The following is an 18,690-nucleotide window of genomic DNA, read 5'->3' as shown; positions in this document are numbered from 1 at the left end:
TTGTCATAATTACCCGTATTGTAAGATTAATTTTAAAAACTTAAGTATTTTAAACAGGTCACTGAAGAGATAATTCAGAGTAAAGTTTAAAAAAATGGTAACATCACATACCTGAGCACCTCAGTCACTAGCGAATGCCTTGCCAAGTTATGCTAAATGTACAGCAGTCTGCCTCCTGGATTACTAAAGTAAATAGCAGTAATTTTCCTTTAGGTTGTTTTGTGAACAGAAAAAAAAAAAAAAAAAGGACAAGCAGAAAAAGTATTATCTTGATCTGCTTATAAAAGCAGAAGGCATTACTGTCACTTTTACTGCACTTAATGCTTGTTTTTAGAACATGCTTCCTCTCTCTTGTTATATCATAAAAATTATTTCAAAAAGCAGAGAAAATTAAGGAAGGAAAAAATTCGGAAGTAGGAGATTATGATTCAAACATTTTATTACTGAGTATTGGCAATTCATTTCAAGTTACCTCTATAAGATCCTCAGTGATACATTTTATTACAATTCAAAGACAGCTTTAAAAGGTACTATTTCTTTCAAAGATTAATGAAAATATTAACAAAAATACCCTCACCCCCAATAATGAATGCAACATTTCCACTTCAGTGTTACACTGTACTGCATAATCACTTTTCTACAGGTAATAACTATTTTTCATATTTTATCAATGTAAAACTGAATCCTTCTACCACACATTCACTGGGAACTGGGCTTTGAGCTGCAATTCTTTCATTTTTTTCAATAGTCAGAGTTCTATTCCTTTAAGAGTTTGCCTTCCCCTTTGTTAAGCTTAGTTGATCTGCCTAATGATGGATTTAAAGCAGGCCGTATGAATCTAGTCACGAATACCTGTTTCTTAGTTACTGAAGACATTAAGGGTAGGACAGAAATCCTTGCTGTGGAGTAGTACAGACAGGGAAAGAGGAATCCCTGTGTTGCAAAGTACATCCAGGGCAGTGGCACTTTGGTTTTCACTGAGTAACAGCAATATCAACACACAAGTAACCCATCATCTCTGTTATGTCCACCCCCTTACCTTTTTTAGAAACTAAGAGTCTGTAGCTCCAGACTGTGTTGCAAAGGAATTTACAAAGAGATGGTGGTACTCCATCTGCCAGTTGTGTCCTTAAAGGAAACTTTACTTATTACTATGCACCTTTAACAGATGTAAGGTTTTAAAGCAGTTGATTCACTCAAAGTATACAAAACCTCTACCCATAAAGATTCTCCTCCACCCAGAAGGCTCTCAACACATTGTACTTACAGTACCTTCTCGTTCAACAAAGCCCAGTTCTCTCCAGAGTAAAACTCCAGTTATTTCAAGCCCAGATCTGGCTTTTCCAGTATTGTATCCTACTTAGCTTCGAAGCATCAGACTGCATGACCTTTAAATTAGGGTGGGACCCTGCAAACACATACAGGGAAAACACATGAAAGACAAGAAATATTTCCAAATGCGTTTTGGGTTAACTAGTTAAAGTTTAGAGGACCCCTTAGCCTCAAAATAGACAAGCAACTACTCTACATATTTTGCAGAAGACTCAGATGCTTACTGGAAACTGAATCTTATGTCTTGCAGTGACTGTAGTGAAATTACCATAATCTTAAAACTTCCTGTGTTCAAGTTGTGGTGTCCACCAAGCCAGCACGTTGTCACACTGACAATGATCATTACTTACACTGTTACAGAGAGCAGCTTAAAGGAAAAGAGACAGATAACCCCACAACCCTCTCCAGTATAGTTTTAAGAATACCTTCAATCAAGGCCCCTCTTAGCCTTCGGGAGCTGGATCATAGTTATTTCTTCTGAAGAAGGATAGATCATAGATCTTGCACAGCACGGTGACTCAAAAAGGGAAAGAAGTAAACCAAAGCAAGCAAGTCCCCCTGTTGCTGACAGAAAATCTACAATCTTCTACTGAACAGTTACTTAATTTTTAAGTATACCACTGAAAATCATCCTGCAAACAGAGAAAAAGAACATTTCTGGAGATGCTGAAATACTTCAGATTCTGCTAGAATACAAACCAACATTGTTACCCCTTTAAAATACTCATGAGATTATTTTCTTTCCTCTGAGCCTTGTAGCCTCTGGTACCACCAGTGCTTCCTCAGAGAACAGATGTGGGATTAACTAGTGTGTTTAGAAGTTTTAGACACAGTGCTTTCTTGAAGGTTGACCTCAGAATGCCAAGAAAACTGGGAAAGCTACTGACTGCTGATTGCATGCCCTTTTGGGTGAAATCCTTGGGTGTAGCTATCAGCTGCTGGGATTAATAATAAACACAGAGTCAGTAACCCTTCCATCCACTGTTGCCTTTTTAAACTGCCGAGTTTGTGCTCATGCTGACAGAAGCAGCATTTAAACATCAAAATCTGTCAAGCTCTTAACAATACAGCTCACCTCATTCATAAAGCAGTAATGCTGCCTACATCCACACACCAAAAGGAAGGCAGCTTCCAGCTGTGAAGCCTGGTTTCATCAGCTGGCAGTGTCAATAGATGATGAACAAGTAATTACCAGAAGGGAGGAAAAAATATCTAGGTTCTGTGCAGTTCCTGGGGAGACCTACTGCATTGCTTGCTTAGGAGGAAAGGGCAGAGCTCACAGCTGTAACAACTACTGTGCCTTGATTTCCAGAGACACACATCTATGGCAGCCTAAAATGCCAGAACTCAGGGTCTCCTCATCCCAGGGATCTAATTAAATTAGATGGAAGGTCTTACTAAAAGGCTTACCTGACTAATCTCCCAGCCAGCATCAAGGCCATTCCCATTCAAACGTGTGGCATGCAATTGCAGATGCTCATTAATAGAAAGCATTTCTGTTAGCCTGTTATTTGGGACAGAACTGGAGAGCAGTGCTGAGTGTCCCAGAGTCCAAAGGGAGTCCATCATCTCGTGTCTACAAACACCAGCTATTCCATATTTGGATTTACTTCCTTAAGCAGTAGAATATAAAATTCCTTGACATAAGGCTAGGGCTGTAGGGGAGCCTGCTTTTAATACCATTTTCACACTTGTCTTTAGATGGACAATTTTGGATGCTCAAAAGGGGACAGACCAGAGAACTTGGCCTTCAGAACATCAACCATCCTGCTCTTACACACTTGTTTGGCTAAGAGGCTTGACAAGGTCATTGAGCATTTTTAACAAAGAAAACTACTCATATCTTTACATTTATGAAATCAATAATTTGGCACATTCAAGACTGCAAAATAGCTTAGGGGCAGGGAACTCTGAGAAAGGTTTTGTTGATACTATAAATGAGCAAACTGAGTAGGAAAAGTGGTATTAATAGACATTCAGTATCTCTGAAATTACATGCTCTATTCAAGACTTTTTTGTTCTACATTAAACTTAATTAGGTGAGTCTCATCACTGAGCTCTCTCAGCTTCTTTTTCTAGCCAGTGTAAAAAACCATCCTGCTTTTTGTACACTTTTTGCAAGTGTTTTAATTAAAAAAGCAACCCTAAGTATTAGTGGAACAAATTGACACATTTTAAGCAAAGGCTGAGACCTATCCTTTTAAACCATATATCCTTATCTTGAACCAAGAACCACTTACTGCAAGTCTGAGGTGGTGTAGGTTGAAAAAGAGTGAATAAATTTTATGGTCATGTAATGCATTCTGTAAAATTTAGGTGATCGCACCTGCATATGTAAGACTGCTGATGGAACAAATTATGCTATTACTTTTTGTAATCAAATATATTCTTATTCTGCATCTCTGTAAAACAAAAGCTTAAGGCTCCAGTGGTGGTGGGAGCATCTTGTTTATGTGGGGGCAAATGCCACCAAAGCATGGCTTCCTAAAAAAAGCAATGCACTCAGAACAGAATGCCTGGGTGCAGCACATTCTGGTCATGTCAGGCAGACAGTTTTACTTCCAGTTGTTTACTGCCAACAGCTTGGGCTTTCTAAAAAACAAACAATATAAAAGAATCCAAACAACCACTTGAAAACATCAACACATGAATTCTAAACCAACTTACAAGTACATGGCAGGATAGGTCGAAGAAATGATTCACTGTGTGAATGATAGATGTGCCCTACCAGTCACATCTTTACATCCTCTCAATACCTCACCATGCCACAACAGGGAGTTCCCTAAACTGCTTCTAACAACAGGTACAGTTAGAATCAAACAGTAGGACATAGCTTTCTAATAAGGATACTTTGCCAAGGTAAGAAGTGAGGAAAAAATTCTCTTCTGAACTACCCCCCATTCATTTATATCTCTAGTACTTAACTGATGAGAATTAAACAGGTAACACAAGCTTAATTAGCTCAGAAAGAAACTACATTTCACAGCTGCATGGGAGAAAGGCCCCCGTGCAGTACAATGATTTCAGCATAGTGCATTTTCTTACCTGCAAGCACCACGGATTACGCCATGTTCAGCTCCTGAAGAATTTCCAGAGGGAAAGAGTATTTGCTGGATGTTAAAGCAAGTAACCTCACTGTCCCAGCTAATCTATGGACATCCTCTACTTTCTAATCCGCAGAAACCTAACCTTAGAACTACTCATTACCAAGGAGAACAAATCCCCTTAACCCTTTTCTTGCATAAAAAGCCCGCTTTAGTCATCTGTCACTTAAGTAGTTTCTTATTCACAGGCAACAGGGCACTCATCTCTGGGGGCCTTTTCTTCCACTGCCATCACTGCAATTACAATGAGAATCTGCAGTACTGTAGTGTTAATCTTCTGTTTCTCACTACAGGATTTCTGCTACAGCACAAATACCCGGCTTTCGATTTCAGAGGAGAAAAAAAAAAAAAAAAAAAAAAAAAGCAAGCAAAGAAGATGAGAACAAAGTATTACCATGCAGCAATAGGGACAGAGAAGTCTGCATGTTAACTCATTCGTTAGCTACAGACACAGACAAATTAAAGCTGTCCTGTGCTGGTTTCCTAATGCATCACAGCGCACGTAGGCTGTGAAGTGGAATCTGTGCCAGAAGCACATTTAATCCTAGGATTCTCTTCAGCTAATAACCGAGAGATATATCAGAAAGACCAAAAATAATCCAGCCCAGGCTAGCTGCTTCCATTAATCAGCAAGCTAAATTCATGTGCTGTATCACCACTTTTTGTAACAAGTCGTGTGTGTTTGTTGTGTATGTAAAGTCAGACCTATTATTTGTGTTTTGGGTCTCAACTTTGCACAAACTGACTGTAAATGAAGCAAAACATTTTAAGTAGCTACATATTGGGCAGATTCACCTCCTTCAAAGGCAGAAAGATGATGGGAAAACTTCCCATCTCTAGTTATACTCTCAGTTTAAGTCACAGAATCCCTGTGGGAGAGCCAGGTCATATAAAATAAAGCCTTCTGTGTGTCAAAGCTGTAGATAAAAAGTAATTCCTTTCTCCTGAAACACCTGAAAAAACACTGACTCTGAAGAGCTACACAGCCAGGGCTCGGGGAAAACCAAACCTGTTTTTAATGATGACACTCCTACCAGAGGTGAAATAAATCCTGAATTTGGATCTTTGCAGACAAAAAATATTGCCATTGATTTACCCAGCTGTTACGCTGCTGGGAGCAGCAGTTCTGCTCCCCCATGTTTCAGATAAGTATTTTTTGTACATTAAGTTATACGAGATGATTGCATGGAAAGACTGCACCTAGCAAAAAAAAAAGGTTAAGTGCTGAAATTACTTCAATTATACTTTCCACCCTTTCCTGTGCATCTCACCCTCCCCTTCCAAATTAACTTCTTTTTCTATAGCTTCCCTTTTATTCATATTACTGTTCAGCGTAATTTAGAGTAAGCTAACAGAGTAAGCTAAATAAGAGTAAGCTAACAAAATGGTTTGCAAAATCTATTGTCTCTGTTTTCTATTATCTACATAGTTTGTTGCAAGTATAACAATTACAACAACAGTTCTAAACACCATCTTGCCAGAATTACTCTTTCCCCTTCTCTGATAAAACTAAAGGTAATTTCAGAAAGACCAATCCTTTTATTTATTATGAAAATTGCTACATCACAGTCACTGTTTAAAACAGTATTTTGACATGGTTTTCTTTCCATTAAGGTGCCAACACACAAGCCATGATTACTATTTCAAAAATACGATTAGTGTTATCTGTGATAGTTTGACATAACTTACCTGATGATAACATTCTATAGCCTTTGCCACCCTCCCCCCTTTCTGGAGTCAGCCATAGTAAGGAACAGCACCTATGATACCCAAATTATCATGGGTGTCATGGGTATAAATAAAGTTAACCATAAGCCACAGAAGAACATACACACAAAGTTTCCCCAGGAAAATGACTTCTTCTCTACATGATCAAAAATGCAACCAGGTTAGAATTTTTCCACTCTGACACTCAAATTAACAGGCAGAAGTCTCAAATCCAGTCCGTTGTCAACTTGTTCAAGAGCACAGTCCCATTCTCCTCTCACACGGGGTTCCAGAGCAGACCTTGGTGCAGTGAAACTGAGGACTGCAGATTTCAGGTGTTTAATTCAGTGCCAAAATATGAAGTGGTCATTTCTTTCATAAACAGAAAGAATGGTGAATGCCTTTAAGTTTATAATTCTAGTCAACAGGAAAGTCCACAACAGCGTGTTTATTTCCACTGCATTCAGCAATTCTTTTCAACACAGATGCCTCAAAACCTTTGCAGCCAAATGCACTATAGGTAATTCATTATAAATATTAGCATATTTCTATCTTTTTAAATAAACAAACATAATAGCTTAATTCAGGAAGACTGAATGGTTCTGTGGTGCAATTCATTCTCTTTAAACATCTCTATTGACAAACCAATAACAATAAAAACAATCCCACTGCTTGAGAAGCCATGCAGTCCAGACTTTCACAGGTACTCTATGAAGATGACATGCCTTTTTGTAGCATTGTTAACTGAAAAGGAGTAAAATCAGCTTTCTGCTAGAATAAGAAATTATTTCTACTTGGCAAGTCCTTGACAAACTAAGTCTCTTGCTTCACTTCACTGATAGTCTCTGGCTGCAGTTTTCCAATCTTAAAAGGGAAAGTTCAGAAAAAACAGTGGAATATTTTCATCTGTAACAGAAGAATTGTAACAGAGTATTTTCTAAGTGCCATTTCAGGGAAGAAAGTGGGTTTGAGTGAAGTTCCAGTGACCAGATTATCCCACAGAGCCATGTCATGAATGATGGTCTAGGTAAGCTTTTCATGTTGAATCTGGTAGTAACATGCCTGAATCAAAACAAAGTTCAATTTAGCATACACACCAGTTACCAGTGAGCTGATAAAGCATCATACACAAAAGAGTTGATTTTTTTTTTCTATCCAAGAAAACAGAGGCTTAGGCTTTCTACAAACAGTGATCATACAGTGACACTCAAGAATCTTCTTATATGAAAACTAGCAAAAACGGCAACAGGAGATTTTAAATTACAAATTATGTCCAACTCTTAATGAAGCAAGACAGCATGATTTGGGATTCTGAATACTTCCACAGCTCCCAGCTTTACCAAGTTTTTTTTTACTCTCAAGTCTGTCTTTGCCCTTCGACAGAAGGACCCAAAAAAGAAACTATTTCCTTGCAGAACAAGGATGCAGTGATTAAGCACTTCAAAACACTCAGACTGGAAAGCCAAGGTGTACATCCTCTGGAGAAACACCCTGACCTGCTGTTCCATAGCTGCTCACTCCCTAATGCTACCTCAAACACACCTTGGGTCAGCCATGACCAGAAACTTACTGTAAATGTCTCAGACAACACCTGCACTCATGGAAAATAAGATTCTACTGCTACTACGTAGATGACTGTTAAAGGTCTCTTCCAACCCTCACAATTCAATGATTCTATGATTATTCTACATATTTTAAACAACTTAAACCGTCCCTTTCTGCAGCACTATAAAAAATAACTGATAAGAAAAAAAAACTCTGCACCCAGTTTGCACAGCCAGATGTCACAATAGGAGCTTAGCTTTTTATTTTAAGTTTCAGGTTAACAACCTCCCTCCAAAACAACCCCTCTACACAGCTGGACTGTCACAATACCTACTAGTCTGAACAGGTCTGAGTTATCAAAACAACCTATTTCCATTATGGAAATCCCAGTGTACAATGGTATATTAATTGAAACAGATTCTCCCCTTTTTTTCCACATTTAAAAAGAGGGAAGTAATAAATTGAATGCATAGAATGACACAGCAAAAAAATATATATTTTTTTATTATTTTTTTGTGAAATTGATTCCTGAAGCAACTTGATGTGATGTTAGACTTAAACATTATAGGAATGGCTAACTCCAAAAAATCAGTTCATTCTTATTTTTATAAAGGAAATAATGTTTGTTCTATCACAGGAGAACAAGCCACAGGTAAGCATTCGGAACAGTCAACAGCAACCAATATTACATTTGAATAAAGGACATTTGCACCATTTTATTAGCAGTACCTGCACTTGTTAGGTTATCCTAAGCTCTAAAGTTTCCGTGCTCATCCAAGAAAAATCTTGAATAAAAATGTCAAAGAGATCATAACTTCATGTTCATACAATTGTCCTAAGTTGACCATCATTGCTTAAAAGCTGATTAATTTCCGAAAAAAAAACATTTAATATCCTTTAGTATTTTTCATACCTTCAAGGTAGTGAACATGATGCCTTGCTCCCCATGCTGCAGGTAAGGATCCATCAGGTCTTCAATTAAGTGCACCTCAGATCCCAAATTCCTTATTCTGTTACATGCAGGTGAGAAAGAAAACTGTTCAACAGAGGATGTCATTGTCATGTTTCTACCTTTTGTATCTGGTGTTGTGCAAAAACCCATACTATTCCCTAACCTCTTTCTAAGGTCACAGTCATTTCAGTCAACTGTTCAAAATTTTTTTCAAGCCAAAGCAAACACAACCAAACCAAAAAATTAACTGATCTACACAAAGCTAGCAGGTGGTTCTATAATGAGAAGCAGGAGTGTTTAATACTGCTAAGGGTACTCATCCTGCCTGTGCTCAGCTTATGGGTGATGCCACTCATAGTGCCTACCTGGCTCGCAACACCACATAGAGAAAAACAGGAAATAAGTCATCCATGGACCACAGAAAATCTTCCTGAAGAGTCTCAAGTACACTCTGAGAGATCTCTTCAAAAGTCTGCTGGATCACCTTCAACTTGTCGGATGGGGTAAACGTGGTACTGTTCAGACAGCAAGAGCAGAACAGGGTAAAAGTAAGAAGTTGCACATCTGCATCAAAACCAGGAAGACAATTTGCTAGCTAACATGAAGCCAGATCCTTTGCACCAAGGCTGTGCAGTACCATAGGAAGCAATTGCTGGAAAACAGCACAGTGCTGCAACCAAGGCTGTCTTCAAAGTTTGCAAATGTTTTGACATAGTGGTAAAGAGGGAAAAAAATTTCCATTCTATAATTTCTACTTATATTCTTACTGTAGAATTCCTTACACAGAAAAGCTCCCTGTACACAGGTCATGTTACTGTAATTGTTTAGAAATTCACTCTCACAAATTTTAATTGAAACCCTGACACATTTGATTCTAAAAAACTTGCTATAGACACATCTCTCAGTCACATTTATGAGGCTGCACTTCATTCCCCACTGGGAGACATCACTCACATCTTCAAGAACAACTCTGAAATATCTTGATGACCTCTCTTATTAAGGTGACCAAAGAAAAGGTGACAGTTAAGGGATCTCAATAAAATAATTACTACTACAGCAGGAAAAGTAAAATACTAAAAGACAAATTTCAGAGAATTACCTGATTTGCTGTAAACATTCAACTGCAGAGGCAAAGCATGCATCTTTTGTACTTGATGATACCTGTGTAATCATAAGAAGATTTATCATGCAGGCTTAGACAGCACACTACTCAACAGAAGAAAAACAGTGTATCATGCTACACTGGTGTAAAAGATAAATAAAGCAAGACAAATAAAAGTAAATGAAAGTATACTGATTCATAAACAGACATGACTTAAACCATGATGTAAAACCCAAATTGTTCAAAGTTATGATTATTTAGCCACTCTTATTGATGCACAGAGACTCAAGTTCTACACTACCTTTAAGCAGCATTCAGCAACTTTCAGCAAGGCAATGATTAATAACAACTACACATGTATGCTCTCGATCAGTAAGTATGCAATGGTGCAATTCTCTTCAGCAAGCAGCTTGAAAATTTCCTTGAACGCTGTTATTCTCACTTTTTCATAACTGGAGACCAAAGTCTTCCTGAATTAGAATTCATTACAGTGTAAGACAGTAAGTGACAAAGCTGGACTGACAGATGTAACAAATCACTGATGTAGCTGCTAAGTAGCAGACAAATGTCCAGGAAAAAAAAGAGAATACCAGGCAAAAAGCCTGGTCAAAAATTCTTTGACCCCTTCTTTATTAGCTCGGTTTCTTTCTGTAAAGAAACCCTGGGCAAAAGCACACTGTAAGCCAAGGCCCCATGAACATACCTTTCTACTCTCCCCAAGGATGGAGACAGTTCCCGGCCAAAATTTCCTGCAAAGAACCCAACACAGTCTGTTGAGAAAGCAGAATCTTAAAGCATTTTTCTCCTTATGAATATGAACTAACCATGTTCTGCTGTGAGATACAACAGCTCGCTCTACTGGATCAACTACATCCAGCACAAAAAGATGGAAAATGACCTGATTTGAGATGCCTTGCTCTGTTTTTCAAACAATGCCACTCTTCCCCATCCCCTACCCTGCCACTCTTTATGTTACTCACTCTCTGAAGCACAAATACATCTAGATGCATTTAAAGCAAAGAAAAGCACTTTGGCAACAGGGGGTTTTAGTTGCTTTATTTAACTACATGCCATGATCTTTTCCAGTTGTCTTATTACTGGAGCATACTCACGCTTGCACTCCAAGAAAGCTCAGCAGAGCCAGATCAGTTTGTTTGTTGAGACGTAAAACACATTCCCAGTAAACATCTTCCTCACGCTCGTTGTCTAAGGCATACAGCATGAACAGGGGAGGATAGAGTCGTGGCAGTAACACAGGGAGCAGCAAGCCAAAACTGGTTACCACATAGCTGTAAGGAAAGAGAGGGTAGGGTGGTCTGAAGAGGCAGACATTTCAACAGTCTAATTATCTATAAAAATTGAATGAAGAAGAAATCATTGGAACGTATCTCTCATTTAGTAGAGCGTATTCTATGAGGTATAATAAAGTACAAAGCCATCAAATAGTATCTATGTTCATCAATCCTTAGCAGTAACGCTCTTTCACAGTCCATGTGCAGGTGAGTTTGGGGCAGGGATTGTGGTGCAGTTCTTTCTGACCACACCTGAGGTTGCTGTGGACACAACAAGGATGGGCACCAGAGTGAGCTGCGTGTGACTGTGGTGCAGGGTATGTGCACTGGACCTGCAGTACCCCTGTGCTCACATCCCATACTTTTCTGAAGCCTGGGCCACAGTCTGAATTTGTTTCCCCACAACAGACAAAAGCAAGTTTGGCCTTAAGTAGAAAACCTCTGCTGGGGACAGGGGTGAAATGCTTATTGTAGCCATGAAAGTATGCTTGTCAGAAACCTGTTACCAGAACCAAAGTGAGGGGGAGAGAAGCCTGCTTATATCCATCAGTGACACATATGCTTATTTCCCCCTACCCAAGATAAAAAGAAAAGGAATATAATTAAGCCTTCCTTAGCTCAGTTTTTCTTCCTTCACTTACCCTGGCTCAGGAGACTCTGATCTGGAGTCAGACTTCCCGCTGCAGAAGGATCTTCTTCCCCTGGTCTCTGCTGCCAGAAATGGAATTGTACTGCCCTCTTCCGGAAGGTCAGGAAACAAGAACCTAAACGGCAACACACACCGTAACGTTTGATTTGGCTTCAAGTTCCTACAAATCATAGCACGAGAAGGCAAGATTGGAGAGGAAAGAAAATTCAGCTGCCATAATAGATGCTGGCTAAAATAGCACAGCTAACAGATACACAGTAGCATTCTTCTGGAAGGAAACTTACCAAGGCAAACACCTCCACTGCCAGAGACACCTCTCCTACCTTCACACCACTTCCTTCCAAACAAGGCTTCTCATGCTTAATAATCTGGGGCATTCTCTGCTTTCAGATTTGTAGGACTTGAAGTTGTAATTGCTCCCTAGAATCTAAGCAAGCACTTCACAGGAACATCAGTTATCCACGCTGGTAAGAACCACAATGGAATGCACTGCAAGTCCACACCCTATTCTTCTATACCTTTTGAACACTGCCTTTTCACAGTGCAGATATCCAGACAATAAACTGGAAACCCATAGTCAAGCAGAGCTTCCTGCAGCAATATTTTAAAGTACAATGTAGGATGCAATGCACTGTGAAGATTTCAGTTTTTCTATATTTGACAGATTATTCCAGCCTCCTTAAAAAGGTTAAGGAAGTGTAAGCAAACCTCAAGACAGAGTAAAGATACAGGCACAGTTGGACATCATAAACACTAGGTACATGAGATATCTGTAATTAATTCAGCAGTAGCTTGACTTAAAAATTAGTCTCTGTACCTAACCAACTGGAAGATGCGTTTGAGGTAGGACTTGATCTCTCTGACAGCCTCCTGCAGCAATCGTCGATTGGCTCCGACTCCAACGTAAGTCATTCTGTAGACAGCCACCAGTGCTTCCACCAGCTTGCCCAGAGGATGGAGAGGAGTATCACAAGCCTGAGGTGAAAGGTATTAACTGGCTACAATTAAAACTGTAATTGAGACAAAACTGACTTTAAGGCAATATCTATTAGGTGCATCATGATTTCAGTCTTAGCTGTGAACTTAAATTCAATACACTAGGAAGTTAAAAGCAAACATGAATTAATACAACATGGATGGGAAGAGTGCAAATATAGAATCAATTAAAGAAAGCTTTCAAAAAGTGAGCTTGACATCATGCCTTGCCTTACCAACAAGTTGCGTGAGCATTTGTGAAGTGCATTACCTTTATCAAATATTTTTTTATATTTTCATATTTTTCCAGGGTGAAGGCACCAATGTGTTGTGGAATGAACTCCAAACTTTCCAGTGTCTGAGTATGCGAGCGGCTCAGTAATTCTGGGCTGCAGTTTTAAAAAGACAATGGGATTGTACAGATTATTTATTTGACAAAGTAGGAAAAAACCAGCCCTGAAGCCAACACCTACGCTCTCTAGGCACCAACCTGTCTTTGTGCTGCCGTCGGTTGGTGGTCAGGGCCACTGCAATATTGTCCCAAGCCTTCCATCTGTCCCCCTGGCCCGGGCTCTCACAGCCAAGCTGGTTCCAACACTCTTCAAACACTGCCTTCCATTTCTCATCAGGAGGCACTGCCAGGATCCCAAGTTTCCTCCTAACAAAATGAGCAGCTACTCTGTTAAAATCAAACAGTTGTGAAACAACACGTTCAGCTAGGAAAGTCACCTATGGCCACTGACAATCCAACACCACACTACTGTACTAAAAGCTGATAATACATCTTAACAGTCTGTACTGGCAGATAAGTGTCACTAAGAATAAACCTAGAACCTGGTATGTAATAAATGTCTTGACTTCCAAAACCTTCTAGAATGAGCTTAAAAAGTTATTCTTATCCTTAACTGTCTTCTCCTTGCTAATTAACATACTCTAATCCATGTAGTATTTAATAAAGTAACATGTAGATATTAAAAATATTGTAATAATGTGTTAACAACCATGAACCTTCTTACATTAGACAAGTCAATCTTACTTCCAGGAAATGGGTTTGTTGAAATGCTAAAAGGACTGGTTTGATTTCCAAGAAAAAGGGACTAATGGCACTCTACCCCTAGTATTCATTCACAAGGCTCAGGACACTGTCACATACCAAAGACATGGCAACAAAAACATGCCAAATATCTCACTATCCTGGAATGTACACATGGCACAGATACCCAGATAAATACAAAGAATTAATATATGGCTTCTGGCCCTAAGGTAGCATCTACTGACGACAGTAAAACCATCTCAGGCATAATTTCACCAGCAGCTAATGCTCAGGGATTCTCAACAGCCAAAGGAAAACCAACAACTTTCACTGTTCCTCCTATAGATCAAGGTATCTCAGACATGTAATGAAATTTAGGACTTTGACAAGCTTTCATAAAGCACATAAATGCTGTCAGGGTTAACAGTTCTAGCTTAATTTAAAGCAAGAGTTAGAAATCATCAGACCTTTCATTAATATTTTTCCATCACATCTGAAATGAGAACTAGCAACACTGATTATTTTTCCATGCTTCCAGTTTCACAAAGCAGAGAAAATAGGCTTCAAGCCTTTCCACAAATTAGACCAGAAGATTTCCAACTTCAAGAAAGCCTGAAAAGGGTAGATGAAATCCTTATTTCACAAGCACTCTTCAAAAATATGTGCATACATTTATTCATAGACTCCCTACTGGGGTAAAAAGCAGAGAACTGCTAAGGTTGCAAGTGTTGTTCAGCAGGGAGGCCTGCTTAACTCTGCATCCTGTTGTAGGTGTCAGTGTTGTCAAAAGAAATTACCAGTGAATGCTTCAGGAAGCACACTGAGAAGTCATCTAGGTAAAAACATCGGAGCTGCATTTACCATTTTAATCTGAAATTTGAGTCTGTGTCAAAGCTATTGAATCCTGTACAATTACTGATACTGTAAACCAGTATGTAGTGCTATCAAACACTGAAATTTCACCAACCACTTTTTAAATTTACTCAAACATACTCAACGTATCTTATATATGTATAACATATCTCAGTTACGACTTAAACTGTGGCTTTTTCCCCAAAGAAAACAGATCTAATGCATGTGCTATAAGGGCTTATATGAATACTTTTAAAAATTATCTTTGCCAAAGTGTTAAAATTCTCTCTTTTATAATTCAGGAGATTTTTCTACTATTTTCTAACACATTGTTTGGAAGAGGTGTAAAATTTACCCCCACAGCATTATTAAATAACATATTAAATTAACTAATTTACTAGGCAAGTAATTGGCAGAAGGCAGAAAGTTCTGTGATTGACTTAATCACTCAAATGTAAATTAGTCTCCCAGCATGTTAGGAGTCAGTGATTCAGATTACAACAGCCAGTTTAGATTTAAATAAAAAAAACTGAGACTGCTTCAGGGCCAGTAGCAGCACGTTGGCTGTTCTATAATTTTAGGCTGTTATTTGCGTATTGAAGCGGTAATTAAAGCAATAACATATTTATAGATGCTTGTTTTATTCCTTATGCAGGAGACAAGAGGAGCAAAAACCAGAAAATGTTTTCAAAATATCACCATTTCTCTGGAAATATATTTTTAACTGGCCTTTGAAAAAAGACAATAGTAATGTTCCAAAGTATTACTGAAGCATATGACAAATTCTTTGGTACTCAGCACTCACAATGCTTTAGGTTTGTCCTTCTCATTCTCATACAAGCTGGGTTTGAAGTAGGTTCCTGTGATTTTGATCCCAGATCCCCATTCTCCACTGAAGATACCTTCAATATAATCCCCATTTGGCAATGTCAGTGTTCCCTTGAGAGAAGATAAAAAAATTAACTGAAATCTACTGGGTACCAAATTACAAGGAAAGAGACTTTTTTTAGATGGTAATATTTTACAAGTGACAAGCATGATACCAAATACCAACCTTCCCACTCAGAGTCCAGTTATCTGAAAATTCCCCCTCATAAACTGTATCATCCTCAGAAAGCAGAATTCCAGTCCCCTACACAGACAATCATAAAAAACACAAAGCAGTAATTTTAACAGAAGGCCAGACCACATATCTAAAGATAAACTGAAAAGCCTGTTACTAATTTTTAGCAATTTTTTTAAAATTTTAAAAGCAGGTTCTCAATTAGTCCTAAGTGAAACAGAACAGAGATTATAGAGACAATTTAAAAGCTGGGACAATAGAAATTTAGAACAGAAGATTTACACAGCCTAACATAAGCTGATCTGCCTAAGCAAGCTACCACACTTAAAGGAAAAGTCACTACAGCAGAGTACAACTCACCATCATTTTGTTGGTGCTGAAGGCTCCTTCATAATACAGTCCAAACTGAGTCACCACCACACCATTGCCTTGGCAAACATCATCTTGCCACATTCCCATATACTTTTCTCCTCTGAAGAAAAATAATTAGGAAGAATGCAGTCTAAGTAGTACATTTATATCCTTTCTTTGGCTTTACTGTGATGTTTGACCATTTCAAAAACTATTACAGAAGAGGCATCCAGCACTGCTTCAGGTCTGTCAATCTAGCTGCACTAGCTTCAGGGAAAGAGAGGGTTTTTAATAACAATTAACTATAATGGAATTATGGTCACAGCAAGACCAGTCATTAATCTAAATTCAGGGGTATCTTCCAGCTGACTGGACCCATAGCCTTGCAGAATGCTGATCTGATTCATCACACCAGCTGGGTGGAGGCTTCTTGAAGAGACAGACACAGCCAGGATGTTACTCATAAGAGAGTAGAAGCTACAAATTCTCAAATTACTTGTCTGCAAAAATGACAGGATGATATAAAGAGTGTCTGCAACTATTCCTGATTTGCCTGGGCAAGTGAAGAAAACTAAACTTTAGGCCACAAACATATGTGCATAAAACATATGTGCATATCCTTCCCTGAGACCAGGAGGAGAACTACCATGAGGTCTGCTCACTCATATTCCAGTAACTCTGGAATAGAAAGAAAACACTGCATTCCTCTGCCACCATGAACTGCCACTGCATCACAAATTCTGGAGGTGAGGGGGCCTGTGAGGAAAGCTGCCAGCTCTTTACCCAGTCCTAGGTAAACAAATGGATAAATAAAGTCAAGATGTGGAGACATCTTGACACTAGAGGACAAGAACAACAACCACCAATGAAAAAGATGAGGTGCAAAACTGACACCAGGAAATCCCTAGAGATGCTACATAAGCTTCCTTCCAGAAAAATATCCACACCACCTCCAGACGTTTTGTGGTTCTGTTTCTTAAGTGGGCTGTTAGTTCCACTACATCAAAACCAGTTTTCTTGGGGTCTCACCAAAAGCTCTCTTTTTCAGGAAAGAACATCATTAAATTAGTGAATGAAAAAGCAGACAGTACTGATGTGTGCTCAGACAGCATTCATGGAGCACATTCTGTTTTTAAGATCATCACTTCACTCTTCTGCCCTGAGAGAAACCATCTTTCCTCTGCTGCAGTGACAGAATAAATAAGTCAATGGAAAACCTGAGCATAAGCTGAAATTTCCCTAGTCTTATATATCATATCATGAATAACGCAGTCTTACATGTCTGAGATGAAAGAGTACTCCCTGCATGACATTCATAAAGATTTCAGCACTGCCACCACAAGATACCTCAGTAAGGTTCCACATTCAGTGCTAGTTTTCAGGCAGGAATATGATAGGAAAGCAAGGCAGAAACCCCCCCCACAAATACAACAAAAAACCCCACATCAACACCAGAAGCAGCACCAAAATGCTGTCTCTAGAACCAGTTCTTTAGATCATCAACCCAGAAAGCCTAGTAAAAAGAGGTAAAAAACCACATGCACCAAGAACACTACTAACAGACCAAACCCCAGTGGAATACACGTGGAACAGAAGCCTTACCTTGTGATATCATCAAAAACTCCATAACCACTCTTCTTATCCATTGTCCACTGTCCAATGAACATGCTGGGAGAGGAGGAGGTCAGCTTCCCACTGCGCAGCAGCCCATGCCCATGACGCATGTTATCCTGGAAACACCCTTCATACACCTCACCAGTAGCATAGCTATTGCCAGAAAGAGTAAGAAGCATTCCTAAAATCCACTTTGCTATTGTGATTTGGTGCTTTTGTTAGATTTTTTTGATAATTTTTTTTGTTGCTGTTATCTTTTCTTCTTTCCCCCCTGAATGGCTCAACCTTCTTCTCCCTCAAGGAATCCCATGACATCCCCACCAAGCAGGAGCTACAGGAGAATTATGTTTGGGGTAAAAGTGAGCCTTTAATACAAGTCATTTGATGCATTGCTTTTTTAAAGCCACTGTCTCCCCAGCAGGCCAAGCTATTTAGATGTTACATTTCTCTCTCAGAAGAGTCCTTTATTGTTGCAAGTTGGTAACAATATTAGGATAGATGTTAATAGCAGAACACTGCACATGTGTGCATCATGGGAAGAAAATAACCCAAACTAACTGAAATGCAACAATAAAGTCACACACAGCTTGCTAAGGAGTGTGCCAGAGCACTAGTCCTGCTCTCCCCTCTGCTAGGACAGCACCACAAGCACTACATGTCACCTGTAGACTCCATGCCCACACATTTTGCCTTCCTTCCAGTAACCCACGTAGTGGTCATCCTTATTCAGAGCTTTGTTTGGCACTCTGTATTCACCATACCTGCCAAGGAACAGACATGGAACACAAGCAGCCGTAACACAAACATTTTATCACAAACAGGAACAGATTGTATCAAACTCGCTGTAAAAGCAGAATGCTCTATGTAATTTTTAGTGTGTCTCCAGCTACAGCAGTTACAGATTATTTTTATTACCTTTTTTAAACAGAAAGCAGGAATTCCACCATCCCCCGGTCAATTTAGTCTGTACTCCTTCTCTCCTGTTGAACCTAGCCATGCTACTGCATTTTTCTCAGCTTTGTACAGCTCACAACCCTCACAATTCTGCTCACACTGTAAGACTGCTTCTACCTTTGCCATCTCCTTTAAAATTGAAACAAATCTTTACTCCAGGGAAAG

General features: G+C 39.1%; 1 protein-coding gene and 1 long non-coding RNA gene across 3 annotated transcripts in view; both read right to left on the bottom strand.

Moving 5' to 3' along the window:
* Nucleotides 1-1,061: 1,061 nt before the first annotated feature.
* LOC139797943 (uncharacterized) lies at nucleotides 1,062-4,794 on the bottom strand. The gene is made up of 3 exons (XR_011726630.1): nucleotides 4,378-4,794; nucleotides 1,758-1,964; nucleotides 1,062-1,408 (listed from the first exon to the last, which is right to left on the bottom strand). It is a non-coding gene; the product is annotated as an uncharacterized lncRNA (long non-coding RNA).
* A 1,161-nt stretch (nucleotides 4,795-5,955) lies between these two features.
* ALS2 (alsin Rho guanine nucleotide exchange factor ALS2) overlaps nucleotides 5,956-18,690 on the bottom strand; it is a 33,007-nt gene continuing 20,272 nt past the window's right edge. Inside the window, exons 20-34 of one of the 2 annotated variants that reach the window (XM_071747980.1) lie at nucleotides 18,234-18,332; nucleotides 17,560-17,724; nucleotides 15,967-16,078; nucleotides 15,598-15,675; nucleotides 15,349-15,482; nucleotides 13,149-13,337; nucleotides 12,930-13,047; nucleotides 12,501-12,658; nucleotides 11,676-11,798; nucleotides 10,855-11,031; nucleotides 10,446-10,491; nucleotides 9,740-9,801; nucleotides 9,006-9,155; nucleotides 8,602-8,698; nucleotides 5,956-7,205 (exon numbers count right to left, since the gene is read on the bottom strand). In XM_071747980.1, coding sequence (XP_071604081.1) covers nucleotides 7,167-7,205; nucleotides 8,602-8,698; nucleotides 9,006-9,155; nucleotides 9,740-9,801; nucleotides 10,446-10,491; nucleotides 10,855-11,031; nucleotides 11,676-11,798; nucleotides 12,501-12,658; nucleotides 12,930-13,047; nucleotides 13,149-13,337; nucleotides 15,349-15,482; nucleotides 15,598-15,675; nucleotides 15,967-16,078; nucleotides 17,560-17,724; nucleotides 18,234-18,332 — 1,747 coding nt within the window. In that variant the 3' untranslated portion in view covers nucleotides 5,956-7,166. The remainder of the gene's footprint in view (nucleotides 7,206-8,601; nucleotides 8,699-9,005; nucleotides 9,156-9,739; nucleotides 9,802-10,445; nucleotides 10,492-10,854; nucleotides 11,032-11,675; nucleotides 11,799-12,500; nucleotides 12,659-12,929; nucleotides 13,048-13,148; nucleotides 13,338-15,348; nucleotides 15,483-15,597; nucleotides 15,676-15,966; nucleotides 16,079-17,559; nucleotides 17,725-18,233; nucleotides 18,333-18,690) is intronic. The other variant, XM_071747982.1, reaches the window with a different exon arrangement.

This window comes from Heliangelus exortis, chromosome 6 (genome assembly GCF_036169615.1).
Source record: "Heliangelus exortis chromosome 6, bHelExo1.hap1, whole genome shotgun sequence".
NCBI lineage: Eukaryota > Metazoa > Chordata > Aves > Apodiformes > Trochilidae > Heliangelus > Heliangelus exortis.
Note: the sequence above shows the minus strand (reverse complement) of the source record. Positions and strands in the feature narration are given on the sequence as shown.